The sequence below is a fragment of the Pimephales promelas genome, chromosome 5 (genome assembly GCF_988280905.1).
Source record: "Pimephales promelas chromosome 5, fPimPro1.hap1.1, whole genome shotgun sequence".
Taxonomy (NCBI): domain Eukaryota; kingdom Metazoa; phylum Chordata; class Actinopteri; order Cypriniformes; family Leuciscidae; genus Pimephales; species Pimephales promelas.
The window spans coordinates 26049052-26070187 of record NC_142773.1 but is presented as its reverse complement, the minus strand read 5'-3'; the positions used below and the strand labels follow the sequence as shown (position 1 = coordinate 26070187).

The 21136-nt window shown below is 37.9% G+C and overlaps 1 protein-coding gene across 3 annotated transcripts in view; it reads left to right on the top strand.

The window, feature by feature from the left end:
• The window catches only part of astn1 (astrotactin 1), a 225066-nt gene that overhangs the window by 180006 nt on the left and 23924 nt on the right, over positions 1 to 21136 (top strand). For all 3 annotated transcript variants that reach the window (XM_039654609.2, XM_039654610.2, XM_039654608.2), the window contains 3 exons: positions 8262 to 8530; positions 9684 to 9817; positions 9912 to 10063. In XM_039654609.2, the coding sequence (XP_039510543.1) occupies positions 8262 to 8530; positions 9684 to 9817; positions 9912 to 10063 (555 nt within the window). The remainder of the gene's footprint in view (positions 1 to 8261; positions 8531 to 9683; positions 9818 to 9911; positions 10064 to 21136) is intronic.

Below are 21136 nucleotides of genomic sequence, written 5' to 3'. Positions count from 1 at the left end.
TACAGTATGTAAAATCCCTAACTGATACAAAGCAAATAAAAATGTAGCATGGCAGTGATATTTTTTAGCTTGATTAGTTGTACATAACAGACGCTGCAGAGAAATGGTTAGTGAAATGGATGGTGAAAAATAAAAGTACACCAGCATTATTAATTCTCAGCGCAAATGAGTGGTTGTTTTGGGAGAGTTTGGAACATCTCAATTATGATTCAAAAATATTCTAATTATCTCCACATTAAGCGCCTTGTTTGCTACTATACTTGCTACTATGAAAAAAAAAAATGTGTAATGAAAGTACCAAAAGTGTAAATGCTGAAGTTATACAAACTGGCTTTCAGTGAATACATACCCTGATTTGACACTGTAGTTTAGTAGATTAACACTGTTATTGTCATTCATCTCTCTCACACTGCATGCCCTTGTATTTCTGATGTACAAAGCTCTAATATTAGCTCTTACCAATATTTAATAAGGTAAGAACCCAGGGCATTTTATAATTGGTTGTCCATTAGTTGCTAAACAAGTTGCTTTACATTCTAGCTCTGCATTATTTCACACTGTATAACTTTAGCACTGCAATTTGTGGTTAGCGCCACAAAAGTACAAGTGTGAAACTTTCCTTAACCCAGCATATGCAGTGTGAAAAGCTCTATTTTATCAGTAATTGTGCACCATAATAATTGAACGCACGTCCTTGGCTTTGTTACTTTTATTCAATCAATATACTCGCATAAATTATTTTTGTGTTAAAATTTGAATATGAAGATGTTGTCTTCAGGGCTAGTCCTGTCACATCACACTTCAAAGCTTGAGTAGCCGGCTCAATAATATTATGGATTTGATAAGCATTACTTATTTCGCAGGTGACTAATTTCTTAATTATACCTGGCTGGACACATGACAACTTGGTTAATCTTTGTGTAGTAATGACAATTAAAACCTGATAATACAACCCATTTGTCTTGTTCTTCCACTCAATGACCACTGGCGTATAGAACCCAAACCATATGCAGGATTCATTGGTGGATTCCATGATGGATGTATCATTCCAGCTTCACAGTAACTGTGCCACTTCATTTAGCACGCCCTCACTTTCTGCTGAAACACATTAATCTGTCGTTGCTGTAGTGTTCTCCTCCACAGCTTATAAGCACTTGCTGGACAGCAATGAAAGTGTTATTTTTGGCCATTTGAATCTCATTTTACTACATTTTAGGCTACTTAGCTCAAATATTATACATTTTTAACAACTGTTTTTGTATATTTTAAAATGTAATTTATTCATGTGATGGCAAAGTTGAATTGTCAGAAGCCATTATTCCAGTCTTCAGTGTCACATGAATCTTCAGAAATCCCAATATGCTTATTTAGTGATCAAGAAACATGTCTTATTATTCTCAGTGTTTTGGGGATACTTTGATGATGAGAAAGTTCAAAATTACAAAGAACTGAATTTTTTTACATAAATATTTTTACTTTACTTTCATTCTTATACCTTGCTGAATAAAAGTATTAATTACTTTCGTACTTGAAAGGTATCTAGTGTTGTGAATAACATAAATTGTTCACGATATGACCAGGATTAAGTAAAAAGACATGCTGACTTTATATCACTGACATATTCCCCATTGAAAAGACTTTGCCATTGTTAAAGTATATGTACACTTCCAGCATACTGTAGAACTTGTCTATATTATATATGAGTTCAGGTCATCTGTGTCACATCACTATAGTGCTTGCAAAAAAAGTTCAGCAAAAGGTCTTTTTTTACCAACTCGTTGCTTTGCAAAGCTCAAGGTTATTTATATTATTCATGTAGGGCCTATTTAGTTCTAATTGAATAGTTCTTGCCAACTTTCACGCATCTGGCGTGACACTCACAGCCTTGTTACGGCGGTTTCACACTGCACGCTGTAGCAAAGCAAACATTTAGCGCAGGATCAGTGCGTACGGTGAGCGGATCAGTGCGTGCGTTTGACATGCGCGACTGAACTGCGACGTGGGTATAGAGACAGAGTACTCTAAGGCCGTGTGTCCACCAAAGCGTTTTTAGCCAGCTGAAAACGCTAGACGCTCTGCTGAAGACGCCGCGTGCTTTGGGCGCTTGAGAGTGTTTTGGCAGCGCAGTTTTTTTCCGTTGAGACGTTTCGTTGCTATGATACAGAATATCCGCAGCAGTTGAATGTTGTGACAGGTCGGTGTGGTATTAGTCCCGCCCCTCATCCACTGTGATTGGACGGGTGGGTAAAAAGTGACAGTGATGAGCGCTGCGTTTTATCCAAAGTTGAAAATTTTTCAACTCCCAGTGACCAGTCAAAAACGCTGGGCGCTCCGCGCTTCAGCGTGAAAAAAAAAAAATGCTCAGTGCCTCGGTACGCTCATGGCGTTTAAAAAACGCGGCGCTCCCATTGAAAACAATTGAAAACATACGCCAGGCGCGTGGAAAAACGCTTTGGTGGACACACGGCCTAATGGGTAAGTTGGCATTGCTTTATTTTGTTTTCAAATACATTTAGGAAAAAAAAGACTTGTCAATAAGCTTATTTTATTAATTATTATAATATAGAACTTTTGGTTCATCTTTGTTTTTGTAGTTTGGGCAACATTTATTTTATTTTTTAATTGATGAAGGTTATTTGATTGACTGTTTAAAACACAATAGATATCATCAATGAGCTTTTGAGGTAAAACTGCAATGTATTTTGGCCATTATAAACGCATTGTCACTTTAATTCAGCATTGAATTCATAATTGAAATAAATTCCTTGCAGACAGCTCCTTTAAATGTTTATTTAATCACCTCTGTTTTTCATAGTGCAATCAATAAATTAATTGTACATTTTGAAAAAGCATTTCCATTCTGTTAGTTGTGTGTGCATAAATCAGGGTTTATAGTAAGTAAACAAGGACTGACTTTTTTTTTTTTGTTTTTTTAAATTAGGCTTACCAAAAAATTCTCTATGTGCACGCACGCTGAAATTTTACAGTCTCACTCCAGCCAAAGTCCAAAAGTTGGCAAACCTGGTTGAGTTTTTTTTTATTCCTTTACAGCATTCACAGATGGTCTCTGCCTCAAAAAGGTGAAGCCAAGAGAGCTGAATGTAGCCATTACAATGGAGAGAAAAGATTAAAAATGAGCAGGCCAGTTACCATGTCAACACGAGGTGACCTGTGTGTATATGTGCTTGTGTGACAGAATGAGGGCTTGAGACAGGAACCTGATGGAGCAGTCATCTCCTGGCCCTGATTACTCATTTTAGAGGTCAGGACAAACCGGACCCCAGTGACTTCTCCTCTTAATTAATCTTTCAACCGGTCACTGTGGAACCCGTCTCCTCATACTGGCAACACAGGCACGCTTGAATAATGCTGGCCTCTGCTGCGTTATGTGTGCTGGCTTAGGGCATGCTTCATTTTTGATAGAAGCACCAAGGGAATTTTACACGTATTGAGGAAAATATTTGGGAAATTTAGCTATTCATCAGTCTAGTTGACAGGAAACGTGCTAAAAGTAAGACCTGTTCATTTCTGGAGGTCGCCAGTCTGTGCTGTCAGTTGCTAGTTGGCTTTCTTCAACTTATATCTCCAACTTTATCAGTATTCTGAAAACCAATTAGCTCCCACAACGTTTATTTGCATGTTCAGCTCTTCTTAAAGAGATAGCTAACCTAAAAAATAATAATAATCGACTCGCCATCATTTTGTTCCAAAACCTGTATGCCTTTTTTTTTTTTTTTTTTTTTACATGATTTTGGACCCCATTGTCTTGAGGGTGAGTAAATGATGACATAGTTTTCATTGTAGAGGAAAGTGTCCCTTTAAACAGAGATTCAACATATTTGAAATAATAACAAAAACTCTGGAAACAGCCAGTCTTGCAAACAGTGTCTGTAGCAAACGCTCAGAGGAAACCATTCAGTTTTGTTTTTTTTATCTGGACTGCAAAATTCTATCTTTCTGTGAAATTAGTTTTTCTTCCACATTTAAAATATTGTTGCACCTGTTCTTTAACACAGATAGGTTGAATCATCTCTCACTGCGAGGATAAGAGGTGTAATGCATATTTCAGCACTCCTAGCATTTTTTTGTTCTCCTTTTTTTGTATTAAAACTCAAAACAGTTCAGCCTTGGACAAAGAAATGAAATAAGAATCCAATGTTCCTCAGGCTAATAACTTGCCATACTCTAATCTCAGATTAATGCATCTGTCATTTTACATTTCATCTTGTTTCTTCGGTGTCTTTCAGAAGTCTTTCACACACTCTAAGTCATCCATCAGTTAAAAAGGGTGAAAGTTTTGAGCTGCGCTTGAAGGTCAGCATGTTCCCTGTAAAGCGGAAATGATAGTACTAGCGTACAGCACTGTTAGCGTGTAATCCGCTCGTGAAAGGCATGCCAGCTGCTTGCCGTGCGCAGACAGATAAGGCACCGGGGAACCGCACCTGGCTGGCACAGAATCCCTGTTGCTGAGATCGTCCTCTAACTCCAAGGGATACTTGCAGAAGACTGCAAATATTTGCCACTGTTGCTGTAGGAGATGCAGTGGCCCTTAAACCTGCAGCTACAACTAGAAGGGTTCATCTGACTAAAATAAATATGACGACAAAATATGGTGCTTCCCATTAACGATGTTTGTATGGTCACCGCCTGCTTTGATGCGACCAAAACATCCAAAATCGTTGCCTGTCAGCCTCCCCTTCTGACTCATAACAGTGCCCTGTGTTGTACATTGCGACAATTACTGTGCAATATGGCTTAGATATAAGCCTCATCATTCTTGTTTGAGAATACAAAAAAAAAGCCCTCAGCCAGGTCAGGATCTGTTGCAAATTGCTTCAGATTCAAGCCCCTCAGCCTAGCAGTTCACGTCAGATTGCACAGTGAGGTCTCGGGGAGCGTAACCAGCTCCACCGTGACAACAGATGAATTAGTTTAGCCTTCGCACCTCACAAACAAGATGTCAGTGCTCTTTGTGTCTGCAGGCAGGCCCAATCACAGGTAAATAAACTCAGTCACTCTCACCTTTACCACACCGGCAGCTTTTATTAAGAGACAGAGGGGAATGCCTGTTAAGGCCAGCTGCTAGCCGCATGCTTAAACCGGTGGAATAAAACGAACACAAGGTAGATTGAAAGCCTGGACAGGAGAGGCGAGAGAAGCGAAATGAAAAGGGACTGTCTGGAAGAGTATTTAGATGCCATTGTGGACTAGCATTCGGCTCTCTTTGAAACTAACACCACAATCTGAAGTGAGGAGGTGCTTGAATAAGGGTCGTGTGATAATCATCATGCATCTTCCTGCAAGATTAGCTTGTCAAGGGTTTTCTAAAGTGTTCAGATATATCCTGAGCCCCAGACGACACATTGCAGCACATTTAAATGGCTCGACTGTGGCACTTAAACGTCCTGATTATTGACTGAAAGCTCCGGTGAGTCCCTGGATTTAGGATGCACGGAGAGTCGATTTTGACTTGACTTTCGATTTTGATGTTTCATCCTTTTCCCTACTTGTCAAAGAACACGAGAAGAGGAGGCAATGCTCATTATCTTCGTACTTTATTGCGTAGATTGTGATTTCGAATCTGTGCAGACATAATGCAATTTGTTAGGTCACCCCTCCCTTCTGGTTTCATGTACGGTTGGCATTCCCTCCTACAGAGTTCTTGCACCATCTAGTGTTTAGTCTCTTAGGTGCAGGTCTCATATTGGGGAACTTCTATTTTACTCAGTGGTGATAAAAAACAAAACAAAAAAATACGTTGTGCTGTACCGAGGAAATTCCGAATGCTCACCTTTGTCACGGCTGACAATTTGCATGTCATAAATGGCAATCCTTCAAACCACGGAGAAAATCAAAGGCTTTTTCTTCACCGTGAAAAGCTCTGAGCTTAAAGAGACACAAGAGATGACAAGATTGTCTGGGCTTTTTCATGCAAATCACCTACCTAAAATGAAAGTTATCTAATGAGATGTTTTCCTTCACTCTCCTATTTTAATTTGGCTTGCAACGCATCATGACGGTTTCATAACTGTCAAAACCCAGAGCTGTAGAGAAAATATGTCAAAGCAAATTGGCACACGGTAGAGTGTGCTGCTCTCCCACTGTTTCTCTCACTCTCTTTTTCCAGCCTTCTCTGTTTCTTCTTCCTCACTTCTTGCTTTTTTTTTTTTTTTTAATTCTCTCCCTCTGTCTAATTAAAGCACCGGCTAAAAGTAATATTGGTAATGCCTTCTTAATCTACAGCTGGCATTGAATTTGATGAAACACTTTTAACACATTAGTATTTTCAGAGGAGCTTGAGCTTTCTGATTGGCATCCAAAATTAGCAATTTCCAGGCCTTTTAATCCATTAACTTTGAGGAACTTTTCTTTTCAAGAGCTGTTTTCTTGGCACAGCTACAATGCTTTTCATCAAAGAAATACAACAGAAGATACAAGTTAGATGATTTAGAATTATATGAGTAAGCACCAGGTCAACTGCGTGACCTTTTGCACTATACTCCTGCAGACCAGACTTTGCTTGGATATTGAATAACAATGGAACAACTGCCCAGATTCCCCCGAAATAATGAAAAGTAAATAGGTAACATTTTTTTGACTGGAAGCCTCCTGAAATGAAAGCAAAACCATGTTTGGGTGGACTGACTGACATGTTTGCAGTTTACAACAGGGCATTTTTTTTTATTAAGTGTACTACGACTGCATTTTCATTTCCTTGTGTGTGTCCCTCATGCAAAATGGTGGGCTAAATGTGTAAAATCTGATATTGCGAAAGGCTGAAGGAATAATGTGTTCTCACAGTGCATTTTCTTCTCACACTGTTGTTGGCTCATAAAATCTCTGTGCGGTTTGTTTTGTGTGTGCGTCTTTAAAATCTTGAGCGTGTGTGTCTTTTATTAAAGTGTGCCGCAGTGAAGGGTATCCCTAATTGGCAGTTGAGCTTGCAGATTGCTTTGTGTATGTGTGGAAGTCTGCAGAGTTAGCAACTATGGGTTTATATACTTCTGGGATGGGCTTAAAATAGTAGCAAAGCTTCACAGAATAAATGTACAGTGTCATTTTATGCTTAAAGGGGTCATGAACTGGCTTTTTAAATGTTATTATATTGTTGTCTGAGGCCAACTTATGATGTTCGCTTGGTTTTTACATTCATAAACATCTAAAATTTAAATGAATAAGTAATAGGCTATTTTCTACCCTAGCTCAAAAACGCTCGTTTTTTAATGGGCGTCTCGCACTGAAGACTTTGAAGTAAACGCCCACTGCTGTGAGTGGATAAGAGTTTTGCATATTATAATGAGTTTCAACTCACCCGTCGGTGCACGTGGGGGAAATTGTTTTGAAAACGTCCAAAGTTCTAAAATGGCAACCGGAATGATTCGCCCATACATGTTCGACCCAGAGTCCGTGTGTTGCACCATTCCTGTCGGATCCAATGTATAAGGCACAGCACCGTTCTTTAATCTTAATCGGTCTGCAAATCCAGTCTTGTTTACAAAACAATCCTCAGTGAAATGAAGCGAACTGACGGACAATGTTTTACCCTCAACAGCTGGAACGTAATTAAATGTAAAGTTTAAGCACTCCTATTGGAATCCAGAGGATTCCGTCTTCTTCCACAACCAGGCACTGCACAATATTTTGTATTGCTCGCTCGGTAGTTCGATCCGGTTTGTCATCACGAGGTAGGCATCTATGTTATTTGGCTATGCGTGTAATGTGCGAATCGTTGGGCGGGGCTAAACTGGCCGTGGTGAAAAAGGCATTGATCTCCTTCTGCGGGGGTGGTGTTTTATCCTCTTTGACGTCATAGTTCCCCACTTTAAAAAAACAAGTCGTTTGCTGAGCCTGGTGTCAATAAAAGCTTTTATTGGACTAACAAGGACGTTCTCAGCTCTGAAACTTACAGGAAATTCTTATGTACCTCTTAGATGTCAAAAATTCTCTTCTCTTCAAAAAAATAATTAATTTCATCACCCTTTTAAATGATGATTCAGTAAATTCAATCTTGCAGAAGGTACACTTTTACATTCACTATGGACATGTTGCAACCTTCATAAGTATTGGATTGAAATTTTCGACCTACTTTCAAAAATGTATAAAAAAGAGATCACTCCAGATCGGATGATTGCCATTTTTGGAGTGATTTTTTTGGGGGGTGATTTTTTGATATTTTTTAATTAGTTGTTTTGTAATATAGCTATCTAAAATCTAAATCATGAATCTAAATCAATTGAATCTAAATCAATTGTCTTTTTCAGGAAACTCTCCATCAGACGAGTCGGAGGAGCGTGACAAAGAATCACGCACGCTCACTTACCCAGCATACATTGCCAGCCTGCTGGACTCGGGTGCCAAGCGCATGGCGGCAGGGGTGCGCATGGACTGCAGCAGTCAGGGCCAGTGCCCTTTGTCCTGTCACCTCTGCCACATGAGCCCTGGGCCTGAACGTCCTGCAGAGCCTGTGCTGCTCAACATCACAAAAGCCACGCCAATCTACGAACTGGTCAACGGCAACGACACCTACCAGGTATCTGTGAGTCATTATGTTGTACTCTTAACCTGCAGCTCTTGCCAGGTTACCCACTGAAGCTAAGCAGCGAAACGCCTGGCCTGTACCGGGATGGGAGACCTCCTGGGGAAAACAAAGGTTGCAGCTGGACAGTGTTAGTGAATCCACCAGGTGGCCTGCGTGCGTCCAATTGCACCAGTATATTGATGGGAACATAATTCTGTCCTGCTCATGAAAAACAGCAAGGTAGTTCAGAAAAGAAAGGGGGGAAAAAATGTATAGTGTTTTTTTTTTTTTTTTTGTGAATAAAATGTATTCATGTCCTATCTATCAGCAAAATCATCATCGTTAATTAATGATCAAACAAATAACCTATATAGTTAGTTTATTTATTTATTACAAATATTTACAATTATGTTATAAGTATTTAAATAAAATCACTTTTTTTACATTATTTGGAAAGTTTATAATAATAATAATGAAGAATATTTAACTTTTAAAGATTTTTTTTTAAAGAAGTCTCTAATGCTCACCAAGGCTGCATTCGTTTAATCAAAAATGTTTGTAACTGTGAAATTTTCATTATAATTTAATTGTTTTCTATTTTAATGTATTTTATAATGTAAATTAAGAATTAATCTAATTTTATTTTATTTTATTTTTTTCTCTTTATACATTGGAAGGGAAAGTGAAAGGCAGTGTTGTTTCAGAGGAATGGCAAGTTAATGCAGCTTGATTAAAGATTAGGCTGCAAAGATATATATCTTTGCAGCCTAATCTTTCACAATATATATATATATATATATATATATATATATATTGTGAGTGCGTGTGGTTCAGATAAACATTACGTGGACAAAATGTCTAAACAAAGATGGTGAATTACGACATCTTTGTCCTTTTGAGGACATTTTTTGTTCCCACGAGGAAAACAGCTTATAAATCGTACTAAGTGTAAGTGATGTTTTTTTGAAAATGAAAAAAATGCTGATTTTTTTCTTTGATTGGTAGGTTTAAGGTTAGGGAAAATATACAGTTTATATGCTAACGCGTCTTCCAGGTAGATGCTGCAATCTAGTGGGGGGTAGAGGGCATTTCCCCACACTTATTATCATTAGTATTATTAAATTCAAACTTTTAACATGTTCTGCATCTTTGCCTTACCATGCAGGCTCTGCAGGAGGCCATGATGAGTGTACTGTGGTGCTCTGCTAAAGGTGATGTTATTGATGACTGGTGTCGATGTGATTCCAGTGCCTTTGGCACAGATGGACTCCCGACTTGTGCTCCTCTGCCTCAACCCATGTGAGTTCTTGGAATTTACAGTTTGAATATCCGTAGCATAAATGGTTAAAATGAGGGTTCAAAGTAAAATTTATTTATTTTATTCTCTTATCAGGCTCAAGCTATCCCATTCATATGAACCCAGCAGTTCACTGATCATCATAGAATGGAATCATGCAGAGCCACCAATCGGAGTGAGAATTGTTGATTACCTCATCAGTCAAGAAAAGGTGACAGAGCGGACCGATCACTCCAAAGTTGAAACAGGTAAATAAATCTTAATATGAGTTTATACAAAACATTTGTGTTATATAATATCCTCATATTCCCGTCTGCTTTAATAAAGGCTAAAAGACCAAAAAAAGAGAAACAATACCCATTTATTTCGGAAGTAGCTGTGTAATAAGCTGGATAATGTACATTCAGCCAGTCATTATCACAAATTAAACTCCTTCGGGGTGATACATGATCCCTTTGCCTCACGCTGGGGTCCTGATTACCCTGCCAAGGTTTATGTGTGATTATGACAACTGACTGTGCATGAATATTTGAAATATAAATTAATTTTAATTGAATTTGAAAGACTGAATCACAAAATTAAAAAATGTCTCCACATTTTATGTTGACTTAATGAAACAATGGAATAAAAATGCATTCGTATTTTCTAAAGATGTTCAGTTACTCTTATGTAGAGGCTTTGATTGTACAATAAAACCTCTCACACAGTTGCCTTGAAATTTACATGTAATTTAAAATAACCATAAATCGGAGGGATGGCTAAAATGAAGATGAAAGACCATTCCAGAGAGAGAGTAAAACAAATGCATAAATTTAGAAAATTACCCAAGTCTCTGGATGTTTCAGTTGGCGCTGTTGGTCCTATTATCGGGGAATGGAAGCCTCATCAGAAGGCAAAGAAACTCCCTAGACAGAGTGATCATTTAAGGCAAAACCATGAGAGAAGCCAATGGTCAGATTTACAGTAACTTCAGAGTTCAGTAGCAGAAAGCAGATAAAGGTGCACTAGTCAGCCAGATCGTGAGGGAGGGAAGCATGCTAAAAGCCATTACTAAAATCAACAAGTGAAGGCACATCTAGAGTTTGCCATTTGTGTCATAGGACCAGATTTTTGTGGTCAGATGAAACCAAGATGGAGCATTTTAGTCTTCATTCAATGTAAACTGCCCACCTCTCATTATATACAGTTGATTTAGTTGATTTCATTCACTGTGGCCTGATAACTGCTTTAACCACTTTTCTGCTTTAACCACTATGAGGTCTGTATAAAGTATCCCATTTGACCTTTAAATAAAGATTAATCTGAAATAACCGTGCAACATGATCTAAAAAATAGCCTCCATGTTGTGCTTTCTCCCTTTTTTAGGTTATAGACAGTGATGTATTTGTGTAATTTTAAAGGAATGAAACACCTTGAGGTGAATATTAAGTCAATATGTGTCTCACATTTCTATCCTTGGCATAATGGACCTCACATGGGATTTATCCATGAACATCAAAAACACTCACCCCAATCAGTATGTTCAACCTAAGCCACATTTATCATGTTGCTGGATGAAGACCATGTTATTGTTCTTCCAGGGATTGCTGAGTAGATCGAATATGTCTTAATGTGAATGGCCCCCTTTCCTCTTTGCCTGGCATGCCAAATAGAAGCCCACCTCACTCTGCCCTGTGCTTCCTACTCCAAAGTTGCGCTTTTCACCCCTCGAGTCCTCCTGGTCTTCGTACTTCAGTACTTACTGTGCTCTATAAATTTTATTCGCCAGAAATTTTATTCCACTTTAGGAAAGAATTGAAATCGATTTTTCACAGATGATCAATGGTTCTTCAGAAGGCTCGCTGTGCTTCATAAGGACATGAGACACACATGTAGCTCCCAGAAAAGGCTGTGATTTGTATGCGTCAGAAATATCCAATGATTGATTGATCTGCTCACAGCTTAAACTGTGAAGTGTTTTAAATACAATGAGAAAGACCACCTTGAAGCAAGGGAAGGGCAAAACCATGGCAAGAGTTGATTCTGGTAATGATTAGGATTTAAGCCTTTCAGGATGAGGCAAAAATGGGCATATGTTAAAGCAACACCAAGTAACTTTTCCTCGGCAGTCGCCCTGCAGGTTGGAAGCGGAATTGCCCATTACCGCTGTCGTAATTAATGATTTAGCCTACTGTCGCATGCAGGCTCGTTGTTTATCCATCACCGGCTTTGGAATGAACGGTGTCCACAGATAAGGTAGAGTATGTTGCATGATTTCATGAAAGTATGATGCAACATCAGAAACGAAGAAAAACAAAATAATGACTATTGTAACATTTGATGTAAAGCAAGTCAAATTTGTAGTTTTCTTATGTCTCATTAGAATTACAGAAACGCGACCCGATCTGGCAAATTTACATAGCGTGGTTATAGCAGATATAGGATCGCAAAGTGATTACAGAAGTACTTCTCACGACTTTGGAACGATTTTGGAAACATTATTTTAATGTAAAAAATCGTACTTAGTGTTGCTTTAAATAACTTTGGATAAACACCAGAACATTGTAATCCAGGGCACTTCCCTTTACCAGTTTTCTTCCCGTCAAGGATTGTGATCCTTGGTCAGCACAGACTACTGCTAGTACAAGACTGTAGTATAACTACTGTATATCTGATGCAACAATAACAATGGCACTTGGGTATCTAATAATTATAATTCAACTTGTCTTATGGTAAACATGATGACTTTAAGTTTTTATATTTTATTATTAAAGTGACAAATAAGACATTTACACTATTACAAAAGATTTGTTTTGTCTTTTTTGATTTGTTTTGTCTCAACTGTTTTCAGCATTGAGAATTGAAAGAAATGTTTATTGATCACCAAATCATAATTACCTTCATTTCTTAAGGATCACGTGACTGTAGATTGGAGTAATGGCTGCTGAAAATTCAGCTTTGCCATCACAGGGATAAAATACATTTTAAAATATATTAAAATAGAAAACAGTTATTTTTTTTATTTAATTATTATTACACAATATTACTTATTATTTATTATTATTATTTGAATTATTATTTGAATTAAATGATATCTATTATTATACCCCTTTTTACAAGATGTAATATCTCATGTGTCCCCAGATTATGTCTGTCAATTTTTAGCTCAAAATACCCCACAGATAATTTATTAAACCAAAATGTAAAATGTAAACATGCAGTTTTCGTACATGTATCCTTAATGAAAATGAGCTACTAAAAAAATATGCAATATCAAGTGAGCGTGACCGCGATAGAGATTCTGGAAAATGGACAGAGCCTTTACAGCTTGTTTCTCGGATACCCTGACAAAAACTAAAACTTCTGTTTAGTTTTGATTTATCATCTTTATCGCAGTCACGCGCACGTGATATTGCAGATTTTCATTCTTTAAAAACACAAAAAGTTCACATAAACAGTCAGCTATGTCTGTGAATCTAAACAGCAGGGAATTAAATAAGATGTGCTATTAGGTCTGTGTGTTAAAGTGACAGTGTAATATACAGTACCTACTGCTGTATATGCTGTTAATATGAATCAGACAACAAAAGAAAAACATGCTTTAATAAGATTTTTTTTTTTTTTTTTTTTTTTTTACTTGAATGCTGCTGTTAAATGCTCTAGTGAGGAGATGAACAGCTCTTTAAAAAATAGGTGCTAAGATAATAGGGCAGATTCTGTTTCCAGTTTGGGTGGGAAATCACATTGGAGAACATTCATGAATGGCTCATTTTGAGACACTGTTTCATTATTTATGGTGGGAAAATAACAAATGAAGTGGATGGATTTACCACAGTGTAGTCGCTGTGTACAGTACACACACTGCAGTGTGTACTGTGGACTATAATGATAATCTCCTCTTAGTTGCTACATGTTTGTACGGTTTGTAAATTATCAGGCTTACACCTGTACCATTAGCTTAAAAAATAAATAAATAAGTAAATATAAATGAAATATATTAAATGAAAACTGATGTGGAACACATGTGCTCCCATTTTACCAGTACTTTTACCAAAAATAGTGCTTGTGTGAATAGTAAACTGTGTTTGCACCATGACAACCTTTAGCTTTCCTGTTATATATTCCTCTATCTTCATGCTTTCCCCGAATTCGCTTTAAAGGGACAATGCATAGGAATTTCTCCCATCTAGCGGTGAGTTTTTTTTTTTTTTTTGCATTTAAATGAATTGTGCTTTCCAGCGCCTCACTTTTTCGAATGCGCGTTGCATCTACGGTAGCCATTATGTACCAAAAAGCTATGATAGGATGTCTTCTAATAGTACTTCATCGAGTGTTCCTTTGGGTGATCAGGTTTGCAATTTCCAACAACAAACAACTTAACACAACGAACAATCAAATGTTACAGTGTGAATTACTGACTGTGAAAAACATGAACTATTGTAATAAGTACTTATGCCTTCTTTATTCGTTATATTTTCTGCAGTACGTGCATTGTTGATATCATCATCAACTTTTAACTATAAATGTTCATCTGTCTATAAAGTAAAGTACACAACCAAACAATGAAAAAACCTTTTATTAAGACTGTAAAAACGCATTGTGGAAACATGTTGGCCAAGTACTTTGTCCCTCCCCTGGATCTACCTATCATGTTTATAACGATAATAAATTCTTCGTTTAGGAGGATAAGTCAGATCATTGGCAGAGGTATTTGTACACCATTTTACACAAACCACATAAAAAAGTACACATTGTCCCTTTAAAGAATGCCCATTTCCTGTCTTTCCACACCTTTGATGTTGCCCAGTCCAAGTTGGACTTCAGACACGTTATGGCTGTTAAAGTAGAAAAGAACACCATGTTAAATGAAGTCCAAATGCGATATAGTAAAAATGAGATTGATTAGGAGATGATCGTAGAGTTCCTGCTGCAATCCAAATACATATAAGTGTTTCTGCATTTTCCTTTTAATCCGTAGAGGTAATGTCTTATTCTTTACGAGCCCTGGATTTAAAGGTGGCCAGAATCAGCAACTTTTCAGCCTGGAAGGTTCTGAATGTACTTCACAGGCTGATTATAAAACTTCATTTGATTTGTCTCATAAGTAACATGAGGGATTTTCTCATCTTGTACATTGCTGTCCTTCATTTGTTTAAAAAAAAAAAACAAGTCTATGCTAATTGCTGCACAAAGCTTAGATTTTCTAGTTTACGAATGATCATTACGTTCATCTGACTTACAGGGATACTCCAACCAAAAAAGAATATTCTGTCATCATTTACTCACCCTCAAGTTGTTGCAAACCTGTATGAGTTTCTTTATTCTGCTGGACACTAAAGAAGATATTTTAAAGAATGATTGGAACCAAACAGTTGTTTGGCACCATAGTAGAAAAAAAAAAATACTATGGAAGTCAATGGTGCCTTCCAATCATTCTTCAAAATATCTTCTTTTGTGTTCAGCAGAAGAAAGAAACTCATACAGGTTTGCAACAACTTGAGCGTGAGTAAATGATGAATGATTTTCATTTTTGGGTGGAGTATCCCCTTAACTGGATAGTTGTTCTGTCAACATTTACTCATTTACTGTCGTTCCAAATTTTTTTGAGATCACACGACAGCCTAACCAGATGCGTTACAATAAGATTATAAACGACAATCCATTTGTCTGTCTAGACCATATGCGACACGACTATGAGAAAAGACTTCAATCAAAGCGCACTTCATCCGCCACTAATTGGAAAAAATACATAATGAAAATCATAAATATTTTATGATTTCACGATGAAATATACTGAGTGAATGAAACAATCATACTTTGAAAATCAGAGAACTTTGTTCACATTGGCTTCACAGTTTGAATGTTTATGTTACATTTTAATCGATTCTGATTGATTCTGAGGGGAATTATCAATTGTTGCTTTCAGTGTGGCTTTAAAGGTCATACAAAACGATATTCAAACTCACATTACATTATTTTAGCATTAAATTAAACATTAAAGCACATAATCCCAATCAAAATGGTTTAATTTTCAACTTTGTTCACAATACCCTCTGGTGTGAGAATACATTTATACAATGAAGGTGATTTAATGGTGACAGAATTATTTTGGGTGAAAAGAAATTAAAATGTTGTTATAAACTTGTATTTTGTTATATATTTCCTGTGGAACACTCAAGGATAAGCCAGAATAACCTTCACACAGATCATTTCCAAAGGTAGCTCATAATCATGCCTGTCAAATATCCATCATTATTCACTGATAATCTTTCCTTACAGTTTGATTTGTGAAATTGATCTATTGGGTAAAAAAGATTTGGTTCAAAAGGTCAGTGATTTATTCTATTGAGTTTATCTCAATACAGTGCTTGACTTTTGAAGATTATCAGTGAACAGCTTAAATTGTTGTCGGTTTGTTATCTGACTTCAGGAGACTTGGAATACAATGCAGTCACCATGGTTTGTAATTTTCCAACTGTTCAGTTTTTAGTATGTGTACTCATACGTGTTTGAAAATGCTCTTTCTTCAATTTTCTCTAAATCATTGTAACCATGGACATGCTGGGAATTCACTTGGAAAGGGAAAAATCACATTTCTGGCAATAAATTACACAAACCACATTTTCCATATGCTTTCCTTCACCACGTATATAATGGAATGATTGTCTCTTCCTGAAAATGGTGTCCAGTGCTTTATTTTGTGTATGGTTACCTAGAAACGAGGTGTGGCTCATCGTACCTTGTGGCTCATTTTACTTTTGTCTTTGGATGAGCAAATAATGACAATTTTCATTTTGGCTGAACTATTCCTGTGGAAAAAAAAAATGTACTTGAGTGTTTACTGGACATCCTGTGTAAGGAGTTTAGTAAATCTGAAAACTACAAAACCTGTCTGCTATAAAATAACACACACAGTGAGACTGCCAGCTTTTCATGCTAATAGAGCTCTTAATAGGAATCAGGCACACAACGTGACATCATCAGCTCTTGCTTTTCTTTCTCGTGGTGTGGGAACCAAGTAAATGGGAAGTCTGCCTTCAGTCATATCACCCTCATCAAAAACAGTGTGAAAACAAACAGCTTTCCTCACCAGACTGATGTCAGGATTTTGATCACATAGCTGGGTTTACACAAGGGTCAGACGGACATAACATCCTACCCATAAACAGATGGGTGGCATAAAGAACTGGGTGCCACACTTCCCGAAGTCAAGTAGAGGGACCTATCCTCAAAGCAGCGGTCAAAGCAAGGGCTTCTATAAAAAAATAAAGGGGGTTGTTTTTCCCCTGAATAGGTGGAAGACACAGTTTCACTCCTGAGGAATGTTTCCGTAGGATGATCTCACTCTCGGTGTTTGTGAGAGGGGTCAGGTTTTGGAGCCCGAGCAGGTGCACTGCGGAAGCTGGCATAGCTCGCACTGATTCACTCATACTCACACAAATCCATATGGGTCTGTGTGTGCATGTACTTTTGGACAGGCATCTAACTCTGTGTTATGAGTTGTTTTCTTTTGGGTGGGTGCTTTTATATTTGTCTTTATTTAAGTTTGTGCATGTATGTGTGTCTGTGTCTTTATATGTATTTTAATATAGAAGTTTGAATTTATGTGTTCGTTTTTTATTTTATTTATTTATTTATTTTTGTTTATGCACCAGGATCGTCTAGTGAAAATTCTTTACCAAAAATATTTTAAATATACCGTATTGAAACGTTTCACATTATTATCAAATTGATGTTGAAAACAGTTTTTTTTTCTTTTCTGGGAAACGAATAGAAATATCAAAAGAACAGCGTTTATTTGAAATAGATAACTTTTGTAATATTATAAGTGTCTTTATTTTCACTTTTGCTCAATTAAATTCATCCTTTTGGAATAAAAGCTTTTGTTTCTTTATTTAAAAAAAATTATAAAAATAAACACCAATTTTACCCACCCCAAATTTTCTAAAACATTCTTGAAGACATTTGGAGTGGATCAAAACCTTTCCCCATAGTTAGACAAGATGATCAAGAATGGTATCTGAACAATACCTTTTCTTGTCTTATGACTACTGTATTTCTTGTTTAAATTGCATTTAGAATCCCAAATTTACAATGTGACCTCAGATTTATGGACCCCACTGTGTGCGTGACCATTTTCACCTGTGAAAATTGCTAGACAATAATATCCAGTGAACAACAACAGGATCATATTAAAGTCCAGCAATACTTGGAGTTCCTCATCATAAAAACATGTTGTCTCCACCCGTTATTGGAACTCAAGGGCCTCGGGGATTCTATCCAGGCCAATGATGTTAGGATGTACAGTTGCTGATCTACTGATATAACAGAAATGCAGGTGGCTTGAGCTGTGCTATAAAGGTCTTCCTTCATATATTTCCTGCCCAGATGCCAAATACCAATTTGACCAGGAGCCATCAACATGTGCTGCCGAGAATGTCTCTCCACCCCACAATACTGCCTCTGTTTATCATTAATATCAAACTATACATCACTGTATATCACAACAATACCCTATCCGCATACTTTCTACTTGACTCTGATTGGTCAGATGCAGTTTTGTAGTTAGTTAGTTAGTTTATATAAATGTTATATTTATTTTCTTTCTCAAATGTCTTCTGTGCGAGTGCTTTCCATTATATTTTCTCATTCTGTGCTTTCTTTGGTGTGGTCGGTCTTCAGTCACGTTTATTATATAAATCTGTCTTCCAAGCAATTTTCTTACCTTCACAGCACATGGAGTCTAAGTGTTATCACCTGTTGGTTTCTGTCAAGGGTGGGATTATATCAAATTGTAGGAAAGAGCATGTTTCACAATTTAATTGAAGGTGAGCGGCAGCTAAGCTCTTTGCAACGCTATGACGTAGATGGCAAGTGTAACGTCTATATCAAAAGCTCTTTGCACGAAAATGAATGCAGATTAAAGAGTTTTTCTTTCACTCCCATCTACTTCAACTCTGGATAGCACTAACACCCACCTTTCCTCTGCTACAATTAACCTTTTATATCCTCTTTTCCTTGAAAAAGACAACATGTTCCACGTGGGAGATCGAGTCTGTTAATCATTTTTGGGGAAGAAATGCCAAGAATTGATACATTACAAACCGTTGTTATCCATCACTCGCTCTCTGTTCATCAAAGTAGACAACGAAGGCCAGATGTTGTTTGTGGAGTATTTTGTGGAGCTGCCACGTGTGTTTGGTACCAGAGTGTTGCTGTTTAACGGAACTGGTCAAATTTCCAGCACTTTGGATACAGAGTTGCTCCTGTGATGGATTTGGAGATGTTTAATTGAAATGTTTACCTGTTGAACAGAAACAAAAGATCCTCATTATGTGTGGTCAGGCTCAGGCTGTTACCACAAGACTAATAGAATATTTGTTTTCTCTCTTGCATTCTTTTCTATTTGGGAGTTTTTAATAGTAAATTTCACCTGAGTTGGTAGAAATCCATGCATCCAAGGGCCTTAGAAATGTCTCGGTTATGTATGTAACCCTCGTTCCCTGAGTAGGGAACGTAGACGTTCTGTCGGATGATGACGAATGGGGTTTCGCTTAGAAAGCCTATCGACTTTGAGTATAGGCAAGATCATTGAAAAGGTTGTCTTCAATCAGCTGAATAAATTCTTAAGCTTGAATGGATATTTTGACGATTTTCAATCCGGTTTCCGATCGCATCACTGCGCATCAGGCAGCGCTCATAAAGATATTAAACGATATTTGCTTAAATACTGATTCAGGCAAATTATCCGTACTGGTACTGCTCGACCTCAGTGCTGCATTTGACACTTCTTGACAGGCTGGAAAACTGGGTGGGGCTTTCTGGGATAGTCCTAAAATCGTTCAGGACATACTTAGAAGGGAGAGGTTATTATGTGAAGAGAGTAGGATCAGTTTCCTTATTAGGTCAACATATTATGTTCTCCCATCACCGCAGAACCTAAACCTTTGGGCAGGAGAGGATCCCTCTTGTCCTTTGTGTTCAACACCTGCCACATTAAGGCACATTTTAATAGGATGTAAGGTGGCTCTAAGCCAAGGTCGATTTACTTGGCGCCATGACCAAGTACTGCAATGTTTGGCTTTAGCATTGGAAGGCAAGCGTAGAATGACCAATAAGTTGCCGCCTAGTCAAAACATTACACGCAGAAGACAATATTCCTCCGCCCAGGCGAGCGACCACCAAGAAAAGGTGTCAACTGGACAAGACAACTGGAAATTGCTAGATGCTGGCTGATCTTGATTAACGGCTTATTTTTCCACCTGAGATTGCCTCCACTAACCTCCGACCAGATATTGTGTTGTGGTCTGGATCAGCACGGATTGTTCAACTGATAGAGTTAACAGTGCCATGGGAGGATGCGGTAGATGAGGCATATGAGAGGAAGAAACCGCGGTATGCTCATCTGGCCTCTGAAGCAGAACAGCGAGGATGGAGAGTCCAGGTTTATTCAGTGTAAGTGAGTTTTCGAGGTTGTCAAGAGTTGCGTCTCACAGTGAAGAACGTATCTGAAGCAGCAGAAAGGAGCTGCAACTGGAGGATTCTAGCTGGCTGGGTACAGGCGAGGCCACCACGCTACGGTTTCGTAGAATTCTTGGAAAACTTGAAGAGTCTGTTGGTTTATTTGTATAGGTTGCATAGTATTTACTGTCATTACGTTCCTGTATATATTGCGTGAGTGACGGGTGGTTGGGCAGATATTGTGTTTTGCGGTTGGTGGTATGCCATACGGAACCGTTGCCACTGAAACTGCATTAACGCACCAGTGGGGCTCGACAGCCTTAGGCAAACGGGTTGGCGCGTATGGTTGAGATTGTGAGATTGTGGGGAGGTCTCAGCAGCAGGAGGGATGTAGACGGATGGGGGTGATTTTGGGATGCCAGAGTCACTGTCAAGGCCTCTTTAGGTGTCGTGGGCTAGTCGTACTGGTCTATAGGGAGACTACACTGTAGTCGCAGCCGTCGTGTGTGCTGACGCGCCAAGTACACTGCAGCCGTTAACACCGGACAGAAGGGGAGTCACATCACCATATGGAAAGAAGCGTAAAAGGATGGAGAAGCATAGTTTACTGTAAAGCTACGTCTTAGTTTTGCTTATCTTGGCGAAAGCCGAGTACAAATCAGCATGAAGTTTTAACATCTACTCTCGTGTAATAGAAACCATTTCTTGCCTGCTATTCTCATCTCTTTCTTTCTTTCTTTCTTTCTTTCTTTCTTTCTTTCTTTCTTTCTTTCTTTCTTTCTTTCTTTCTTTCTTTCTTTCTTTCCCTTGCATCCTTTACAGTATTTATTTTTTTTTCCTTCTTTCTTTCCTGAAATCTCTAAGTAACCTTATCTTTTCTC